Source organism: Siphateles boraxobius, unplaced genomic scaffold, assembly GCF_051911475.1.
Source record: "Siphateles boraxobius isolate OS27281-9 unplaced genomic scaffold, OSU_SipBor_1 50, whole genome shotgun sequence".
In the NCBI taxonomy this organism is placed as follows: Eukaryota; Metazoa; Chordata; class Actinopteri; order Cypriniformes; family Leuciscidae; genus Siphateles; species Siphateles boraxobius.
The window spans coordinates 1775986-1798624 of NW_027509142.1; the positions used below are offsets into that span (position 1 = coordinate 1775986).

The 22639-nt window shown below is 41.7% G+C and overlaps 1 protein-coding gene across 1 annotated transcript; it reads left to right on the top strand.

Annotated features, from left to right (window-relative positions):
• The first annotated feature begins 1984 nt into the window (after nucleotides 1–1984).
• On the top strand, nucleotides 1985–22434 carry LOC143712708 (alpha-1,3-mannosyl-glycoprotein 4-beta-N-acetylglucosaminyltransferase C). The gene is made up of 4 exons (XM_077204696.1): nucleotides 1985–2230; nucleotides 5318–5432; nucleotides 14395–14509; nucleotides 19129–22434. The coding sequence occupies exons 2-4, from the start codon at nucleotides 5331–5333 to the stop codon at nucleotides 20310–20312; spliced, it is 1401 nt and encodes a 466-aa protein (XP_077060811.1). The 5' UTR covers nucleotides 1985–2230; nucleotides 5318–5330; the 3' UTR covers nucleotides 20313–22434.
• The last annotated feature ends 205 nt before the right edge of the window (nucleotides 22435–22639 follow it).

A 22639-nucleotide genomic window follows, 5' to 3' on the forward strand; every position in this document is an offset into this window, starting at 1 on the left:
ACACTGTTCAGGTTCATCACAGTCTGTTCACAAATGTGTGCCTCTAGTTTTATTAGCTTTTCCAAGCAAATCAATGCAGTTCAAATTGCTGTACCGAAAAAAGAAACAATTGATCGGCTACACTAGTTAGTATAAAAATTAAACGTAAACAAAAACGGTTGACCAAGATCACACCAGAGCAGTGTAAGAAAGTGATGGGTGGAGGTCTATAGCCTACAGTTCTGCTTTTTTTGACAGCTGTAAACCTCAAATGTTTTAGTTGTAATCTTCTTTTGAGCTACAATGGTTATGTGTGTGTAGGCTATGCAGATCTGAACACACAGGAAAGCTGAAATCTTCACGCGGATGAGTCAGTTTTTCACAGGGGGTGTAATTTGCGGGTGGGACATGTCCCCACCACTTTTTGCCAGGGTCGATTGTGTCCCCACCACTTTTGAAACATCTCGCAGCACGGATGTACCAATACAAATAAATAAAGCATCTCCGGTTAACTCTAGTAGAGCATTCATTCCGTTCGTTTGTTAAATAAGAGGCCATCTGAAATGTGTTGTTTTTGAAATCAAGTGACCAAGTGCTCGTTGATACAGACACTACAGTCTTCACACAGACGCGCGCTTCAATCCGTTGCGGAGACTCTCTATTCGTTACGGTGAAATCACAAAACATAATGCACAAAAACGTGTCCCTGCTTGATATAGTATACAACCACTAATAAACAATCGGTTTGGATGAGGAAAAAAAAAAAACTATAGCCTACTACTTAGTGAGGATTAGAACCCAGAACCTCTGACACGCTTGGCAATCTCATTAAACGACAAATTAAACACAATGTAGGCTACTATTGTACCCTATAGGCTACTATGTCTACACACATGTCCCACCCACAAGTTACGCCACTGTGTTAACAAATGCTTTTGGCTGCCTCGCCTTCTCTGAAACTTTTACTTTGATTGGCTGCTTGTAGGCTATTATGTTAAAGGAATACATTTTTTTTTTAGTTCATTTCTTAATAGTTGTAGGCCTATCATACAGCCTGTGTTCTTCTTTGTGCATTGGAACAGTGGGTTTCCGTTGAGGCAAACATGCTCAGCTCAATAAATGCACGAGGCTTGAGACGCTAACAGCAAATCATAAACGGTCAGCCATTTAAAATGAAAGATGAAGGTTAATTGTGATAGTAATGTTGTAGGCCTACAGTATAGGGAGCCACAGGATCTTTAAAACCTAATGTTTTTCCTATCAGTTTCCATCCCTTTGTATGGAAATGCATTGATCTAGTTCAGTTGTATAGGCCTAACTATAACTATGGTGTACTGACAGTATAGGTTTATATAATTAGTGTATTTAATTATATAATTAAATAGCCTATGTAAAAAACGTATAGATCATTAATTTTTTTTAAACTTTTATAGACCCCAAAAACATTTTTCAAATTGCCAGACATTATTAAATATATTGCTGTCAAATATGTAAAATAAAGATACAATTTTATTTGCCTTTAGAAGAAAATACATATTTTAAGATTACCATAAATTCACTTAATACTGTGGTATGAATTAAAAATGAAACATAGAAACTAGGAACAGACATCTCATTCTCATATTGTGTTTACTTTATACACACTATTTGCATAACATTATAGGCCTACATGCAAATATAAGCCAAAGCATAAGTAAAAGTAAACATGCAGAAAGAAAGTGTTTTAAAGGGATGGCTTTCTTTCTTTCTTTCTTTTTTTCTTATTGTGGTTAATTTAGCAAAACTAAAGTGGTGTGTCTGTATTCAGTATTTCGACACAAATGTGCAGTAACACAATGTAACAAATAAAACGTGTCAGCTATTTATTTATTCATTTAGACTAGGTACCTAAATTCAGAAAGCCAGCGTGGATGTAATTATGATTAAAGGGAATCTACATATCAAGAGATCAATACTCGTTTGAAACTCGTTTGATTGACACATGACACCATCACTACCAATCGATATGGAAATGGCTTCATGGCCATAATAGCCGGGATAACATTTAAACGCATCTCTCCTCATGACAGCAGCGCTTGGGCAGGACCATCAGTTGGATAAACACAACACAAGAAAGACCATATTAAACACGAAGAGTGACTCAACCACACTAGGAAGTGATCTAACTCGTAGACAGAGACATGCGTTTTCTCTAACGTTATAAAATATCACTTTAAATGTTTACTTTTACTGCTGCATAGGCGATATAAAGGTAAGTGGATTAAATACATTTGTTTGAACTTTGTGTCAAAGCATATATAGCCTACACTGCTTAACTGGACAATAATTTGGAAACATTGGCGTTTTTGGACTTTTCAGTTTATTCATTTTTTTTTTTTTTTTTTTTTTTTGTGGTATAGTGGATGCGTTGAGAATGTTCGAATGGAAATTGTTGTCATAATAGGTGCGTTCCGGACTTTAAATGCTTTTTTTAATTTATTTATAACGTCATATTTGTAGGCGTTTTCTTTATAGATAAGAAGAACAAGATAAAATCGACCGAAATGACAGATGTTTATACTGCTATTATACTAGGCTAATATGCAACTATAAAATGTACTGTATATAGCCTAGGCTACGTGGCTATTTCGAAATATTTATTTTGGTTTGCTTTTAATGTGTAGCTACATTTCCTAATTATGGTCTGGTTCGACTGTTCCTTTCACCTACAGGCTATAGCCTACGGGTGGGTCCTGTAAAACCGGGTTATAAACAAAACAACTACCCTAACTTGTTTGCATTGTAAATGGAGTTTTAAGGAGCGCAATGTCAGTGAGTCAAAATAAAACCTGTTCGTGTAGCCTATAACCTAGTCTACTCTTCATTTTTTCTTTGAGCTGTAGCCTACAAACTATGTTTCGGTAACCATGCGTGCTTTCATTCAGTGCCAATACTATAATAGTACAAGTGTAGAGGCGAAAGTTTGCTCATGAGGAAACAGTAAGTCATGGTTTAAAGAAAGGCATGTTTCAAAATGTATCAGTATAGCCTCAGCATGCAGTTACAACTCATAATGGCAAATCCTTTTTCTGCTAAACATTTAAGGATTCCTTTACAACAAAACCAGTTCTCTTTTAGGATTGTTAGGCTACTTTTGCTTTTAGAACCATGTTTTTGTAAATTAGGGTTTACAAACTCATTTTACAAACTAGAAGTCATTAAAATATATCGTGACAGTTCAACTTGTATAGTTAAAATTACCTTTCAGACTTACAAGCACAATGAATCAGTGAAAACAAGTTAGTAATTATTACAGCCATATGCTATACCTGAAATACCCAGGGAAGGGTCACTGCGATTTTGCCAAGTAAGACATGTTCCTGGATCAACATATTTTGTTGATCCTGGAATAACATTCCTGTCCCAAAATGTAGTCCTTACCCTGTCTCTATCCCCACCCCTAAACCTAACCCTACCTATAACGTTTCCCTAAAATCAGAGGGAAATGATAGGTGAATAACACTGATGTAGAAGCACTTAAACCTAAACTTGACATAAACTGTAAACTTGTCCCTCAAATCTGATCGGTTGATCTGAAAGTTGTTCCAGGATCAAAAAACATGTTTATCCAGGAACATGTGGATCACTTTCACCCTGTGTGATAAATGCAAATGTGACAGGCTGTCAGTTTGTAAACGCCCTCTCTCTCTCTCTCTCTCTCTCTCTCTCTCTCTCTCTCTCTCTCTCTCTCTCTCTCTCTCTCTCTCTCTCTCTCTCTCTCTCTCTCTCTCTCTCTCTCTCTCTCTCTCTCTCTCTCACACACACACACAGTTCATTATTGAACAGGGAAAATCCATGGAAACCACATAATTCTGAATTCTACAGAATAAATTTAAAAAGTGATATTAATTACACAACCATGAATTTTGAAAAACATTTCTACTAATTTGTAAAAAAAGGCCTTATGTTAGCTAAGCTGATTATGCTAAGTTAAAAATATAAATAAAAACGTTTCCATCAAGTACAGTTTATTTCTTCACCAAATATGAATGATTTTTCGAATTATATAAATGTATCAGCTTTAATGCACTTAAACAACATGACAAAAAGAAGTATTGAAAAATGGATCATTTAACTTACAATCTGCAAAGGAGTGGAAATATAGACTATGTTAAAATACGCCCTTTAATGTCAAATAACTTAATATAAACATAGTTTATAAAAACAAATTCACAATCTGTAATTTTCTGATGCTGTTTGGATGAAATAAAACAGCCACAGATTGTAACGGTTTGGGTTTTGTTCCTTGTTCCTGTTTCATGTGTGTCATTTGATCCCCTGTTCAAGTGATCCTGCCATGTGTTCCCTTGTCTGATGTGTCATGTTGTTATTGGTTCATTGTTTAATTGATCACATGTGTCCCTTGTCCAGTAATTAGTGTGTGTTGAATGTTTGTCCAGGTTCTTGGATTCTTTATGTTTGATTATGTTTTGAATTAAAGTTGCATTTGTGTTCTCTAACAGCCTGCCTCCAGTAGACCTCATTACACAGATGTAGCAGCAAACCAGTGTTGGGGTTAATTCACTTTCAAAAGTAATGCGTCAGGATATTGTGTAACTTAGTTTTTATGGAAAGTAATGCGTTAGCTTACATTTACGTTTTTGTGATCTGAGTTGGGCTTGCTAAATAAATGAGAAAACAAAGTAACTTGCGTAACTTCTCTGAAAAATTAACTCACATATTTAGTTGTAAATGTTAAAATAAAGCATTACTTTACTAGTTACTTGGAAAAAGTAATCCGATTACATAACTTCAGCAAACACTGGGAGCATGTTTGCGTTTTCACTGGCCATAAATCTATCTAAAGTGTGATGTCCCTATATGTGACTTTTTTTGGAACCAACACCCCAAATTTAGTAAGAAAATATAGTATTTTATTGAGAAAATATGATGCAGGGCGGTGTAATACATATTATTTTCATGTTCACAATATATATATATATATATATATATATATATATATATATATATATATATATATATATATATATATATATATATATCTTTACCCTCTTCTTGCAGCTTTTCCATGCCCTCTGTTTGACCACTTACTAGTTTGAGAAGCACTATTTTGCTCTTCTAAATGACAGTGTTGAATGTGTCAGCTGAATGCTTCATAATCGGACATTAATTATTCAAACTGGGTCATGTGAATAATTGAGCAATGCAGCTACTGATCAAAGACAATCAAACATGTGGGAAAAACAGCATTTGAAGTGACGTGACACAAGTAAGACTTACTACAGTATGTGTTTATTGTTGGTGGTACAGTATGTAAGTGCATATGTGTCTTCAACAGAACAAGGTGGGTGATGAGATTCTATCTGAAAAAATGGGTCCTTGTCGGAGCTGGTCTTTTCATTTTGACCAGCGTCTACATCTACATGCAGAGAGCAGAATCAGGACACCTCAAGGTAAACTTGTGCTAATAGCATGATTATTATAGCATCATTATTTTTTCACCCTCATGTCATTCCAAACCTGACTTTTTTTCTTTCGCGGAACACAACAGAAGAAGAATGTTGGCAACCAAACAGAATCCATTGACTTCCACTCTAGCCTATGGACAGAAAATATCCGTTTATGTTCCACAGCAGAAAGGAAAAAATGTCAAACAGGTTTGAAACTACAAAAGGGTGGAGAATCTCTGAATCTTTACTTAAAAATGGTTGATTCTGTTGTATGATTTGTGTCCCAAATGACACACTAAACATTATGCACTTATACTTTGCACTGTGTAGTGTATGGATTTTATTCGGTTATTCTGTCAATCAACTCTGATAGTCCCTCCCCCTCTGTAACACAAGGACACAGACAGTGTCAAACATTCTGCATTTCGTTTTTATAAGTTCATCATCCGGGTATTTAAAGGCGCTTTTTGGAGTTTTCAGTATGAACACGCTCACACTGTTTAGACTGGCACAGAATAATGCACAAGTACGTGAATTGGGTCACACTGTTGCACACCAAAAGTTGTAGCCTACTAGCAGTTCAGTTTCATTGCAATGCGTGTCATGCTTGTTTCCTGTTCATTTCAGGCATAGCCTACTGTTTTTCTTCATCACAGCAAAATGTTTCCTAGATGATATACATCATGTTTGAAAGTGTTGTGATCAAGCGGCAACCTTCCAAATAATAATAATTGCATGAATATTTAAATCTGTTGCATTTCACAGGTAGTTTAAGACTGGATTTAGATTTGTAAAAAGTACCGTAAGGAAATAGTAATATTTGTTATGTTTTAAAGGCTGTTACAATTATGAAAATATGACATTTTTTGGTGAGTATATAATGTAATCGATTTCTCATAATGTAATTTTTTTTATTATGAGCTCAATATTTTATTACTTTATTACTTTGTGAGAAAATTATTACATTATAAAAATTGTATTACAATTAAAATGTAATACTTGTTACATTATGTGCAGTTATTACATTATGTGCAGTTATTACATTATGTGCAGTTATTACATTATGTGCAGTTTTTACATTATGTGCAGTTATTACATTATGTGCAGTTATTACATTATGAGTGATTTCCCCTTAGCTTGAGGGAGTGATTTATTTGAGGATGTTGCATATAACACTTCTCTTAGGAAACCGTTTCGTGATTCATGACAGAGATTCAGGATATGTCAAATTTCTGTTGTTGTCACGCACAGTTTATTTGTTAACGCAGATAGCGGTAAGTTTTCACAGAAAACAACATAACATGGATAACGAAATCAAAAAAGAAAACTAAATATGAAAGAGAAGGACCAGACGAGATGGATAATTTATTAATTTACTCACCCATAAGACTTTCCTTCATCTTTGGAACACAAATTTTAATATTCTCTCATCATTTCTGTCTATTCATGGATGGAAAGTTATCAAAGTAATATATATGATTCAAGCTGTTTCGGAAGTTCAAACGTGAGTGCTTAACGTGCAAGAACCAGTGAGGTTTGTTCTTGTGTGTGATGTGCACACACTTGGGCTTCTTCTGACCATATTTGATATGTGCTATCTATGTTGGTTGATCAATGTATATGTGAATAGACATCTAAATGAAAATTAAGGTTGGAAAATGACAGGGGCTTTATGCAACACATTGTTTATTAGGAGATTACTTAAGCGAAAAAATAGATACTTAAGGGACATTCTAAGGTTTTATGATGTTTCACTTATAAATTCCCTTAAGTAACACAAGGGTTATTTTCTGCGACACTCAAAAGTTTAAGGGAAACATACTGTATGTGTGATCTTAAGGGAAAATTACACTTAAGGTGCTTTATGCAACCGGGCACTGGACCTGGGTCTGTTTACACAAGACTGGTTTCAATTAAAAACTGTGTTTTTGCCGTTCATTTACATGACATCTGTGTTTTGGGGGATTGAAAACACAAACGTTTGAAAACAAGTTTCAAAGTGCAAGTTTTTTAAAACGATACCGTTATCGTCTCTGTGTAAACTACAAAAACAATAGGTTACTATCGTAACCCCGGTTCTCTGAAACATCGAGTGGAGAGATCCACCTATGGGAAGGGCATCCGTACCTGACCTCTGCAGAAGCATCCAATTGCACCAAGTCTGGCTAGACAGACAGAAGCGCGCAGCCAATGCCAGGTGAGGCCACACCCCCTCACCTAAGGGCATATAACATCTGGGCGCGCTGCTATTCCTCAGTAAGTATATTCGCTTCTCGTGCAGCAAGCGGGGCAAAGCTGGTGGATCTCTCCACTCGATGTTTCAGAGAACCGGGGTTACGATAGTAACCTATTGTTCTCTTTCATCATCTCGTGTTCGAGATCCACCTATGGGAGAGACATGGACAGCTCCCCGATTGCCCAATACACTCACAGTGAGGTTCTGAAAGCCAGAGAAAGACGGTCACCCCGGGGAGGCGGTGCCTGACACGTCCATTAATCATGAACCTGCAAAGGTGACGCCACACCGACTGCTGTGGACACGCAGGACATGAAGCATGCATGAGACCCATACATGAAAGTACCCCCAACCCACCAAGGCACATAAACTAAACCCATAACGGGAAGTAAATGTTTGGTGGCAAGAATGAACATGACCAGCCGGGCCATTCACTCTTATTGGTTTCAACAGGGTACAGGGAAGAGCTAAGAAGACCCAACCCCTAAAACCGAATGTGCTACCGAGGTTCTGGTGACATCCAGCCGGTAGTAACGCACAAAGGTATGAGGAGAAGCCCAACTGGCAGCGGAGCAGATGTCCTGCAGTGACACTCCCCTAAACAAAGCCCAAGAGGCGGCTAAGCCCCTTGTGGAATGAGCTCTGATGCCCCTTGGGGGCTGCACTCCCTTTGCTTCATAAGCCATAGTTATAGCGCCCACAACCCAATGTGAGAGGCGTTGCTTCGATATGGGACTCCCTCTGTGCGGAGGGGCCCATGAAACAAAGAGCTGGTCGCTCTTCCGGAAAGCGCTGGTCCTGGTCATATAAGCCTGTAAAGCACGGACTGGACACAGAGCATTCAGCCTCTGATCCTCCAGAGAGGTAAAAGGTGGAGGGTGAAAAGCGGACAGCTCCAACACCTCCGAAGTGAACGCAGGGAAGCACTTCGGCATGAAGGCCGGGTTAGGCTTAAGGGAAACCTTATCTCCACTGAGGGAGAACTTAGTGCACGAGGGGTGAACCGAGAGTGCATGTAGCTCACTGACACGTTTGGCAGATGCCAAGGCCAAGAGCAAAGCTGTCTTGAAGGACAGCAGCTTAAGGGAAATACTCCCCAGGGGCTCAAAAGGATGTTGAGACAGTGCTTCCAGCACCATGGAGAGGTCCCATTCCGGAACAGTTCTCCTGATGACTGGCAACGAGCGGCGTGCACCCTTCATGAATCTGCGGATTAGAGGGTGCTGCCCGACAGTAGAGCCCTCAAAACCCACATGACAGGCTGAAATCGCAGCCAAATAGACCTTAATGGTGGAAAAAGACCTCCCTTTTTCCATGAGGTCCTGAAGGAAACACAAAATATCAGGAACTGAGCACTGATAAGATGTGAGACCGCGCCCATCGCACCACCCTTCGAACACGTGCCACTTACAGCCATATAAGGACCGTGTAGAGACGGCCCTGGCATTCTGAATAGTGGCGACCACACGCGGCGAAAGCCCAAGTGCGTTCAGGTTCGTCCTCTCACGGGCCAGGCCCAGAGAGCCACCCTGTCCGGGTGGGGGTGGTAAATCTCCCCGTTGGCTTGGGACAATAGATCCGTGCGAACGGGAAGGCGCCACGGCTCGGCGTATAACAGAGGAATTATCTCCGCCAGCCATGGTGCCTTGGGCCACCTGGGTGCTATCAGAATGAGAGACAGGCCCTGCTCTCTCACCCTGGCCAATGAGGGAATTATCAGGCACAGGGGAGGAAAAGCATACAGGAGCACTCTGGGCCATGGGTGGGCCAGTGCGTCTACCCCGAGGGGCGCGTCCATGTCCCTTAGAGAGAAGAACATAGGACAATGGTAGTTTTCGCGCGAGGCGAATAGATCTACGCTCGCCCGTCCGAATCTCATCCATAGCATTTCCACTATCTGAGGGTGAAGACGCCAATCTCCGTAGATTGGGTTTCCCCTTGATAGCAGATCCGCACCTCTGTTCAGAATGCCCGGAACGTGAGTTGCGCGTAACGACAGGAAAACCCGTCTGCTCCACACCAAAAGCTTGTAAGCTAGAGCGTGGAGTTTCGACGAGCGCATGCCGCCCTGACGGTTGATATAAGCCACAGCCGTGGTATTGTCGCACCGTACTAGAACGTGATGTCCCTGCAGGCGAGGCAGAAAATGATTCAGAGCTTTCCAAATGGTTAAAAGCTCTAAATAGTTTATGTGCGCTGAACGTAGTCTGTTTGGCCACAGACCGTTCACCGTTCTGCCCTCCTGGGTGGCACCCCAGCCTGTCAAGGACGCATCTGTCGTCACAACTTTCCGCATCGTAACCGCCCCCAGAGGGGTTCCCCGTGCGTAAAAGTTCTCGCTCTCCCAGTGGCGCAAGGTCGCCGAGCAGGCGCGTGTCACTGTTACCGAGCGGCAAAGGTCGCGAATCGGGCTGAAATGTAGTGACAAGACCCATTTCATGAACGCCCTCATCCTCAGAAGTCCCAATGGCACAACTTGGGTGGATGAAGCCATGAGACCCTGTAGCCTGAGACATGTGCGATATTGCACTTTCGCCCCTTCTCTGAACTGCGTCAGACAGTTCATCAGAGAGCGAACGCGCTCTTGAGAGAGGCGCGCTCGCATGGAGACCGAATTCAACTCCAAGCCCAAGAAAATGACATTCTGACTGGGCGTGAAATTGCTCTTGCTCACATTCACTTGAAACCCGAGCGATGTGATGTGCGCGAGCACACGGTCGGTGTCCTGCAACACCTTCTCCTTTGATTCGGCTATGATGAGCCAATCGTCTATATAAGTCAGGATTCTCAGACCTGATATTCTCAGAGGTGCTAAGCCCGCCTCCGCGCACAGACAGAAAGACCGGGGACTCAAACTGAGTCCAAACGGAAGAACTGTGAATTCGTAACATATGCCCTGGTAGGCGAAACGAAGAAACTTCCTGTGCGGAGGATAGATGCTTATGTGAAAGAAAGCATCTTTCAGATCGACTGATGTGAACCAGTCGTTCTGTTTTATGGCACGGGCGAGTGCGCCTTGTGTCAGCATTCTGAAATTGTATTTCCTCAAATGTTTGTTCAACACTCGAAGGTCCAAGATAGGGCGGAGAGAGCCGCCTTTTTTCGGGACCAGAAAATAACGGGAATAAAAACCCTGGTTCATCAGATTGGGAGGTACCACCTGAATCGCTCCCTTGTTTAAGAGAGATGAAATTTCCTCTTTCAGAATGTGAGAGGCGTTCTCTTCCGTGTGAGAAAAGAGAATGCCGTTGAAATGCGGGGGTTTTACTGCGAATTGCAATCTGTAACCCTGCATTACTGTACGCATCACCCACTCGGGAGCTGAAACGGTTCGCCAAGCCGCTTCGTGACTCGCGAGAGCTCCCGCTCGGGCCAGAGCGGAGCTGTGTGAGACCGACAGGTTTATTTGTGATGCAATGGCGCCATCTAGTGGGTACACTAGAGGCGACATGCAGGGGTTCGGAGGGATTTCCTCTCTCTGCAGTGAGATGAATTCTCTCTGCGGAGAGAGGTTTTCCCGCCGAAACGAATTCATTTGATTCGTATTTTTTTGTGTTTTGTGTGTTTTGTGTTGGGCAAACACTGGGGCCGAAGCCTTTATTGAGAGAGTGAGGGGAACAGAGTGTGGGCAGTGTGGTGTCACTGAGCTTAAACTTTCCCTTACAAAGGGCCCCCTGAACGTGGGGGGAAAACACACATCTCTCGAACACACGAGCTGGGCAGTCTCGTTTACACACGGAGAGCTGACCCATCCGCGGGACCCCCTGGGTTTTTTGGACGGGGGTCCTAGAAGAGGAGGGGAGTCCGAAGGGCTTGCGGCCCGTGAACATGGACTCGAAGCCCCCATCGGCTGAACATCAGGCAGGCCGCTTGCGTTTCGAGTCGGTGGGGTTGGAATTCGCAGGTCTCCCGGCCGCGGCCGCGGCGGGAGCGGGCTTACCCCAGTGCTTGTGTGTAGGTGCTGGGTTATGTTGCCGAGGGGGTGGTTTGTTGCGGGGCTTTTCTCTGCCCTGATGAAACTGTCGTCCCGTGGCCGGTGGGTTAGGCAAACGCACAGGGGGCGCCTGGCGTGGGACTGACTTCCTAGGAAGGCAAAGTTTGAAGGCCTCATCCTCCTTTTTCTTATCGTCACACCGTTGTTGCATCAGTGCGACGGCGGGGCCGAAGAGAGCCCGGCCGGGCTCCACCGGCGCGCCCGCGATGCGCCGTTTCTCACTGTCAGGGAGTCCCGACAGGTTCAGCCAGAGCGCGCGCTCTCCGACCACGGAAAGCGCCATGGAGCGCCCGCAAGCTTGGACGGCCTGCCGAGCGTTACGGAGGACGAGGTCGTTCACCGTTAGGATCTCCTTCCACAGGGTTTCAGAAGGATTTCCCTTTTCCAATTGTTGCCCTAACTCTTCAAGGATCTCCGCCTGGTAGGCGGAGAGGAGCGAAGAAACGTTAAGGGCCCTGACAGCCACGGCCGAGGACTTATAAGCTGCCTGGTGAACGGAGGCAGCAAAACGGTCCATCTTGTTGGGCAAGACCGGCTTGGGGGGAGCGAGCAGCCCGCCCTGAGCGGGGTTAAGGTGCCTGGCGATGGAAGGTTCGACGGTGGGAGGTTCGCCCATACCGTGCGCCGCCATGTCCTTAACCTCGAGTCCCGTGAGACCGTGTTTGAAGTCGAGCGGGTCGCTCCAATAATTTCTCATGTGCTTCGCGCACGCCGGGAGGATGGGGAAGAGTTGTTTCCTCGGGCCGGGAGGGGGTCCCAGCACTTTCCCATCATAAATATCCCTCTCCTGGTCGGTGGCGCTCTGCGGTGCCGGCCATTCGATGTTGAGACGAGCGGCCGCTCGCTCACACACTTCCAGGAGGATGGCTTGAGGCAGAACCGCGTGGGCCGTAGCCTGGGGAACACCAGAGGGCGGGATGGCCTCCTCGTCCTCTGAAACCCCAAGAATGGCCGCATCCTCCTCTTCGCCAGAACCGGGCAGGTCGTGGACGAGAGTGAGGTTGTCCCCGAAGATGTCCTCCTCGGGGAAGGCGGGATTGGGCTGGTCAGCCCAGACGAGAGACGTTGCGCCCCGGGAGGCCCCCGGTAGCGCGTCGTCATCACCGTGTCCCCCGTCCGAGTCAGAAGGGCTGAGCCCGGTGCACTGTGTCACTGCCACCTTAAGACGGCGTTTTAGCAGCTTCCTAGGCAGCAAGAGGCAGAAACTGCAATTCTCCGGGTTTTCAAGGGCTTCCCGAGCGTGCTTAAGACCCAAACAGACCACGCAAAGCTGATGAAGATCCTTAGCTGCGATGAGGGCACCACACGCGGCCGGGCAGGCCCGTGACATGCTATCCCCTGGAGAGGCTGCAGGCTTAGACAGTGACATACCAGCGAAGAAAACGGAGAAATCCGTGGCGGGCAGCCGTGAGGAGAAACGGTGAAAATAGCGAGAGCGTGGGCGGCTCCGAATGCAAAGCAGCAGTAGTTGAAAAATAAACAACTGTCACGTCCGGCGGAGGCTGATCTGGTCGATATGTCCTCCTGAAGACACGAGGTGAGCAGTGTAAAAATCCAACCGAGCTGTGAGATGCAGAGATCGCGAGAAGCGAATGTCAACTGAGGAATAGCAGCGCGCCCAGATGTTATATGCCCTTAGGTGAGGGGGTGTGGCCTCACCTGGCATTGGCTGCGCGCTTCTGTCTGTCTAGCCAGACTTGGTGCAATTGGATGCTTCTGCAGAGGTCAGGTACGGATGCCCTTCCCATAGGTGGATCTCGAACACGAGATGATGAAAGAGAACATGATTTTGTGAAAACGGTGATGTCATGCGCATGCCTATTACGTGTTCAGTCTATAGGAGCGTAGTATTTCTTTACAAAGTGACATCGCCATCTACTGGCCTGGCATAAATAATACAGTGTTTTTAGTCGTTTTCATGGATCCGTGTGAACGGGAATCATTTTGACAATGTTGTCGCCTGTATGCAAAAAGCGCAATGGAAAAACATTTGTGTTTATAGTACATCGTTGTCGTGTAAACATGCCCTTAAACCGCCACTGCACATGACAAATAACAGCCAATGGATTCTTCCTATTGAAATGTTGTATAATGTGTGTGGTATCCTTACTACAATACTTTATATTGGATTGCAATTGAAATTGAAAGTTCAGTTTTTGTGGATACACATCTTTTGTGTTCAATCGGCACGACACCACAATGTGTGACCCCCTGTTGCCGATCTGTTGTGTAGTGTGAGAAGAACAGCAATCTGACGACTTTGAAAATCATGTTGTGTGTCAGAAACAGATCATGTAGTGTGTACTCACCTCAAGCTGTGTTCACACTGCCAGTGACTTTGTTGCTGCATGTGTCTGGCGGTGAGGTCACTAGTGGGCGTTTACATTGTCTAGTAAAGTTTATGAATGACAATTCACTGATCTTATTCCATGTTGTAGACACTGAATCAGTTTTCTTGCAGCTAAAAACAAACATTTTGGAGGGAAAAGACTAAAAATGGAATCAGTACATAAACTGCGTAATATTAGAGATGAACAAGAAATGGCAAGTGCCATCTCGGCTGGAAATCGGGTCGTTGGAAATCTCCAGCTCTCCATTGAAATGAATGGGATCATGTCACGACTGCGTGTCGCTGGCAGTGTGAACGGGGCTTAACACTATTAACACACTGTTGATGTAATATGATGAAATAGACCTGCACATTTTATGTTTTATGTTTAATTTTTTTGCTACAGGATTCAGTGAACTGGATTTGGGATAGAGAGACTTGGGTTGAAGATCTCCAGAGCCATTACCTGCATTTCAATGTTTCCATTAAAGTTCTGGCAGGAGACCTCCAGCAGTCCAAGAGTGAGTTTATCTATTCACAACTAGCTGAGGATTTACCGGTAGAAGTTTTGTTTAGATACAACAGATTTTGAAGATAATGCTTGAAAATCACTACAGGAAGTGCAATTGAAATGTATGTCCATAATTTTAATTTGATGTAGTTCTTTAACTAAATTACTCTTAAAATAATCAACATATTTATGTAGAATAAGTGCATAAGTGCAGCTTGTGGAGACCATTCACACAAAACATCTGCAATACTTTTAAACTGATGATTAATGTGCATGTGCGCCAGGCGGATGTGTTCTTTTGTTTCATCAGTTCTTAAAATAACTTTTCGAGCTCCATTCCGGACACTGATTGCCTGACTGTTTCTGCAGCACTGCATCCTGTGTTAGCTCTGCTAGACAGGAATATTTTTTGTTTTTCAGTAAAAGGGAGTGTTGTATTGAAAACTATCTATATATATATCTTGAAATACCAGTAAGATATACACTGTCGGTCAAAATAACTTCTAACTTCTTCCCCCCGCCAGGGTTTTTTTAAGTTGGCAGCCAGCGCCAGCATTTTTTATCATTTTCACAAAACTTGCATGGCCCCCAAAATATTCTGTTGTATGAACAGTCAATATATCAAAAGAAAGAACAGACTATTTGCTTTAATTTTTTTTTTAATTAACTCTTGAATGTGGGCAGGGGCGGAGTGATAACAAAGAATCTACCGGGAAATTTCGTAGACCACCGGCCTAGGGGGGTATTTTTTGGTAAAAAAAAAACAAAATTTTTTTTGCGAAAACCCTTGCAAAATAATTTTAATTAGATTAAGAAAGCCACCATTACTGGTCACATCTATGGTTAGATTGATTTGTTTAGATTTTCTCTGGATCGATATTGTCCCCCACCACTTTTTGAAACATTGAGGCACGGATGTACTAATACAAATAAATAAAACATCTCCAATTAACTAGCAGAGCATTCATTTAGTTCGCTATTAAATAAGAGATCTAGCACTAAAATGTGTGTTTTTTTTTTTTAAATCAAGCTGAGCGCTCGTTGCTGCGGCGATAGGTTGTCATGGATACAGTGTTCTCTTGTGGCGTGCGGTGCGCAGTCTTCACTCGGACGCGCGCATCAATCTATTGCTGTTGCGAAGACACTCTATTCATTTAGTTGAAATCACAAAATAAAATGCAATTAATGCTCAAAAACGTGTACCTGCTTGATATAGACTGTAACCTCTGATGAACAGTTTTGATGAGAAAAAAAAAACGATACGGGTGCGGACTAGAACCCGTAATCTCTGACACGCTTGGCAAGAGATCTACCACTAGACCATTTAAAGGGTCATGAAACCTTAAACCAAAATTTCTGAGATTTTAACAGAGGTATGTGTGTTGAACACCATTGAAGACAATGTTAGCATCTGTTAGATTTAATAGTAGGGGGAAAATGGTTAAATTTTAGTTTTTTTCCGCTATTTTTGTCTTCCAGGTTTAAAATCTTCTTCGTGTTCACGTCACAGGCTGTGACTGTTAGTGCATTGATGACTCATCGGTGTCTCATAATTATTAATGAGACTGAGTTTTCATATCTTATGAAAAGACACTGTTTCTTAATTATTCATGACACCACGTGGATCTTTCCAATGACAGACATGTCAAACTATGATATCGCGTAGTAGATGAGCCAATCATCATGTGCAAGTTTTTGTTTTCGTGGTGCAGAAGTTCAAGTGGGTTGAATATGTTTCCCCACGATGATGCCAGGGCTAGACTGGCTCCGGGCGGTTGGCCATCAACCATGGACACATCTAAATTATATGTGTGCAGCAAACATTTTTTGAGGATTTCGAGAATTGGAGAATGGTGGACTTTGGCCTTGTTGACGACCAATGCAAGTTACGTATTGCAAGTAATGCGGTACCAAGTCCCGAGGACTTTTCTATCCCTTTAGAGGTATGTGTGTCTAAAATGTAACCCTGATCGTTTTACTTGCCTTTTGTTAAATAAGCACTCGTTATTAAAATTTTAAATATTTTTGATAATACCTCAATTGTATGCTTAATTCGTGTAATTATATATATATGCCATTTACCCCTTTTCCACCAAAGCATTTTGAGAGCCGGTTGGGAGCCAGTTCTTTGTGTTTCGACAGCCAAAGAACCGGTTCTCGTCCAGGAAAACTGGTTCCAAAGCGGCACCAACTCTTTGCTGGACTAGAACCGTTCTTTTACCACGTCATGCTTACGTCGGGGGCTGGGGGCGGGTTTAGATGTGTTCTAAACATCTTTTCTGACCATAATATAGGATCGCAAAGCCAGGAAAAACATTTGCAGAAACACGATGTAGTCCGCCATTGTAATTGTAATGCTTGAAGTTGGCTCAAGCGTTTCTAGTTTTTTTTACAACATTTTTTTTTTATTGAAAACATTATGTAAGCAAAGAAGAAAACAGTCACAATATAGAACAAATAAACTGAAAAAAAAGACACAAGACAGGGGTACATAACTAATCAGAAAAGATTAAATATCAAGGAAAATATTTACATATTTCAATTTGTTTTTAAAGCCTTCTTGGTAGACGAGTTAGAGATAATCCCAAAGTAATGATGTAGTTGCAAGCGTTTCTAGCTAAGACGTATAGTGACGTACACAGTGACGTAACAACGTCGTTCGATGCTGGGCGCTCTAGTCAGTGGAAAAACAAACCGGTTCTGAGAAGGTTCGCAAGTTGAACCAACTCCGAACCAACTTTGAACCAGCACCAGTTCCGAAACAGTTCTTTGTTTAATGGAAAAGGGGTAATTGGGGTTCAGGGGTAGATCTAGGCTATGCACGGAACTTTTTTTTTAAGCGGAAAATTAATTATTTTCAAATATATGCATTTATAGTGTGTATATAAACAACTATATATTTTATAATGACATTATAATTAGATGTACATTAATATGTTTTAAATAGAATTACGATTACTGTAGGCTAATATATGTTGCAGGGCATTCAGTTACTTTTGAAAGGACAATAATAAAGTGTTAGTGTATTTCATTAGACTTTAACTTTGCCAGCTATATAAAAAATGTCCTCACGTTTTACCAGTGATTTTTAGTGACAGTCGATATGCATGGGCCACTGGCTGATGACAGTTCCCCCTCTCCCCTGCCGTGCCACACCACACCCACTCCCTCCCTTCTTATCACAGCCATCCACGCCCATTTAAGTTGCATTTTTCAAAAAGTTTGTGAGCTAGACTTGAGCTGAAAGAAGGTATCATGACCCTTTAAGAACTGAAACTGAATTTGCGGATCGATGCATTTATTTACGGGTTGAGCACAGAGGCTGTACAGTTTGACCAGCGGGCAGTGGCCGCACACCAGGCCCGCTGGATGCTGTTGCTAAGAAATTGCAATGTATAGCTATTATCAGACCGGCTCTCGCGGCCTCGAAACACTACCGGCCCACCGGGAAAAATCCCGACTCTCCCGATTGCCACTCCGCCCCTGAATGTGGGTAAGTTTCATTGAAAAAAGCTACATTTTGAACAAAAGGTTGAGAAAATCACATTGTCCGGATCGGATTGAGAACAATGATCAAAACACAGATGGAGTAGATAGAGTCCATCAACACCCCAAAGCTTCACAGTCCTGTAGCTCGTCCTGGGTCGACATTTCATTCAGTAACATTAAACAGTTTTGATTTATATGCTGTTGAATGTCTGGCCCAGTTTACACCTGGTATTAAGATGTGTTTCGGTCGATCGGATCACAAGTGGATGACACTAAACAGGTGTAAACGGGTCTAAAACGCTTCGAGCTTGTCCACTTTCCACCACTTCCAGAGGGAGTTGAAAACACATTCGACCGGATTGCTTTCGTAGTGTAAACGCTCATGTGGACGAATGTGTTCAAACAGCCACAAATGACCATTTACTGTCCGCATACTGACCTAATGAGTAACATTATGAGAAGAGCTCTAGCCAGACGAGATTCAAACTGTCGGCTAAAAACCCAAGTTTGGTTTAAAGATGAAAAATGTACCAAGCACAATGTTCTCTCACCATTCCTGATTTCTAACACACACTCGCAGTGTTCAGTTGGTGTTTCAGCTGTCAGAGCAGAAACTAAAGCTGCTGTTCTCTGTGTGTTTTTCCGTCGTCTCTGGTCGTGTTCATATGTTAAACTGCACAAGCTTATTTCAACCATTAGATTGAAAGATCTGAGAAAGCCCATTCATTTCCCTGCCCATAGACCGTCCCCTCCAAGAAATCAGGACAGAAGTGGTTGAAAGTGGATAAAAGAAACGTATTAAAACACCAGGTGTAAACGGGAATGTCTCCCTCTACTTGTGATCCGATCGACCGAAACGCATATTAACACCAGGTGTAAACAGGACCTTTGATGATCGCGTTAGTTTACATGTGTATAAGCAATGCTTCTGTGGCTTGTTTCTTCTTCACATGTGTTTTGATCCGGAGATTCTGCACTCTTCCAGAAGATGCGTAATAGCGCCTCATACCGTATAACCATGAAAACATAGATTGCTGGAAAATTCCATCAATAGTGTGGAAAGATTTAAGACTTTGTGAACTTAATGAATCCCAGTAAACAACTTTGTAGTCACATCCCTGTGGTTTCATCCTTTTTCAGAGTACCTAACAGTGGGCCTCTCGTCTGTGAAGAGGGAAAAGGGCAGTTATCTTCACGACACTCTTCGGTCAATCTTCACCGAGTCCTCAGAGGAAGAGCTGGATCAAATGGTGGTGGTCGTCCTTCTCGCTGATTTTGATTTGAGCTGGATCCGGGAGACCTTACAGAAAATCACAGATGAATTCCACCTGCGCCTGTCGAAGGGTCAACTGCTTGTTATCCACGTCAACGAAGAGAACTATCCTCCCCTTGCAGGACTGAAGAGGAACTTCAACGACGCTCCCGACCGCGTGTCCTTCCGTTCGAAGCAAAACGTGGACTACTCCTATTTGCTCCATTTTAGCAGTAACCTCTCCCAATACTATATCATGCTGGAGGATGACGTGAGCTGTTCGAAGAACTTTCTCTCCGGTATGCGTGAGCACATCAGTTCGATGAGCAACTCGAAGTGGGTCACGCTGGAATTCTCCAAGTTGGGCTACATCGGAAAACTCTACCAATCCAGAGATCTGCCCATTCTGGCCCGTTTCCTTTATAATTTCTACCAAGAGATGCCCTGCGACTTCCTGCTGTCGCATTTTCACAGATTATTGATGCAGGATAAAGTCATTAGTTTCCGCCCATCTCTGTTTCAGCACATGGGCACTTACTCGTCATTTAGGGGGACATACAATCACCTGAAGGATGAGAGCTTCGTACAAGAAGTTGCTGATAACCCTCCAGCAGACATTCGCACGAACATTGAGACTTTTGAGACCAATACAGCCGAAAAGGCTTACAGTCAAGATTCAGGCTATTTCTGGGGCGTGTCCCCTATTGGCTTGGAAAACTATTTTTTAGTGGTATTTCATGAACCGGTTCTTATTTCCCGTGTCCAAATACAAACAGGATCAGATGGAAAAGATCAGCTGGTCAATGCTGATGTGGAACTTGGGACAACTCTGGTGAAAACGGAGTCTGCGGTGGATTGTTCAGGATTTCAGGCAGTAGGTGTTCTTCAGAAAGGACAGTTTAATGAACCCGATGTCCAGAAACTTGTGCCCGCAACAGTGGCATGTTTACGAATTCGAGTCACAGCACCCCAAACGGACTGGGTTATCATAAAAAGGATCCAGGTCTGGACTGTTAAAGCTGAAAAAAACATGAGAAAAGCGGTTTCTAAAGCTGTTCTGCAGCAGAAATGAATTCTTTATCATCGCTGATGTAGATTTGAATCTTTAAAATCTGTGTGTGAGGATCAGGGATATTATTATAACTTCAACTAAAACTAAAAACTTTTGAAAAAACTGTTAACTGGAAAAAAATATTTTATTTCAGCTAGTTGCCAAAATTTCTCATTTTCCATTAGTTACTCGATTTACAAAAAAAAAAAGTTTAATTAAAATTGAAATGAAAACACAACAAAATTACCAAAACTTTAACTGAAATTAAAATGAAAACGGAAAATATAAACATAAAATACAATTCAAAATATTAGTTAAAACTATAATAATTGTCTTTATACAGCATAAAATAATTGTATTAATCTGTATTTTGATTGTGTTTTCAAATAAAAATATTGTAATAAAGCAAAATTGAACAGGATCTTCAAACTTATGTCAGAAAATATATGTTGAATTAAGTTGATTTTTCTTATCCCATTCTAAAATATTTTGTTGTTGTTTTAAATTAATTTGAACTTAAATACCTTACATTTATTTTAATGAACTTATTTTTAACGTGGAATTAACTGCGAAATTTTCTTAAAACAACTGGAAAAAAAAACCCTCAAAAGATTCTTTTGATAACTTTTTGCAAGGTTTCCCAAGATAATACATATTCATTTTCATGCAAATAATGTTAGTTGAACAGGAGTTTAATTAATTAATGAAGAATTTAGTATTTTGTCTGAAGAATTCAGACGAAAGAAGAATTTAGCCTCTGGTCAATCTGCTGCCTTTCATATAAGTTACAAAATGTTAACATTTAAATAATAAAAGTGCCAAAAAAAACCTCTTCAATTAATATAAATAAATATCAAAATATGAAGTTTGAAATATGAAGGCCTGGTTATGTGGTTGAGTGGTGAAAGAGGATACCAAGAAGTAAAGAACATTTTACAGTCAAAATATTTACATTTACAAGCCTTTATTTAAAGTGAATGATTGTTAGGAATATACTGCCCCCTAGGTGTAGTTGCCTTGAAATACATTTTGAAATACTATTTTGTAATTTCATGGCTTTAAGCAACAGTAAGGGGGAAGTGCAGATACCACACACACACACACACACACACACACACACACACACACACACACACACACACACACACACACACACACACACACACACACGCGTACGTTAGGTTTCCATGTGTTATGGGGACCGGACCTTCCGCAGACACAATGATTTTTATACTGTGCAAACTATATTAATATACACACACACACACATTTTAAATGAGCTTAATTTTGTTCAGTATTTGGTGAAAGGACTCGAAGACCTAGATTTTATATATTTGTATATTTTATACCAAAGTGACATGTTGAATTCATCATGTTTCTGACAATCATATCAGCATGTGTGATTTATCAAACTAAGCCTTACAAACAGGTTACTAATGCTCGCTGACTACTGTATGTTACCTCAGGGACGATAATAAGAAAGAACTTCTGTATATATAAATGTTATAATTTTGAGATAACTGCACAACTCAATTGCATGTAGGTTTGTAGGTTTGTTGCACAATTACATATCACCGGAAACGAATCTGTTTCATATGTTTGTTCTATAAATATAAATGTGCTCTTTTTTGTTTCTATTTGTTTGACTCATGTCTATGTACACGTTTCATGGCTGTAGTTTCACTTTAGGATGGTACTCCGCTTTGCATTATGGGTCTACTTTGAAATAATGAACTGTTAACTGTATGTGTTGTGTTTATGTATGGGTGGTCTTTAATGAACTGTATATTGCACTATTTTATGTACTGTAAGTTATATAGGATGTCCAAAAATCTGGATCCATAGTGAAAACACATCTATTTTGCATTTTTATAATTTGAATTAACAACATTTGTTGAAAATATTTGATGCTACAGAATAAGAAATAGTCCTCATTCAATTTAAAATTGAATGTGTCTTTCTTTTCATCCCCTCCCAAAAATCCTAAAACATACTGTTTATTTCCAGGGTTAAATGAGGTTTTAATTATTACAGTGTTCTCTGACTTTTGGAGCCCAATTTAGATACATTGTATATTGCACTAAATAATGTAGTAGTTAGTTTAAGTGAACATAATTAAAAAATTATAAATAATAATGGAAAATATGCTTTGCGTATTCTTCAACACTAGCCTCAATGAGCGGTCGAAGACACTCCTGCCTGTGGAGTGGGTGCTGGTGCAGTGTGACCGTTTACCATCGTTTGCCTTGCAAATGAGGACAATGCCAGCCCCTCTCCGGACCCAAATCCCAGTCACCCTTCAGCCATGCCATCGGCGGATCAAAAGCCTGAGCCCACCGCTGACTTGG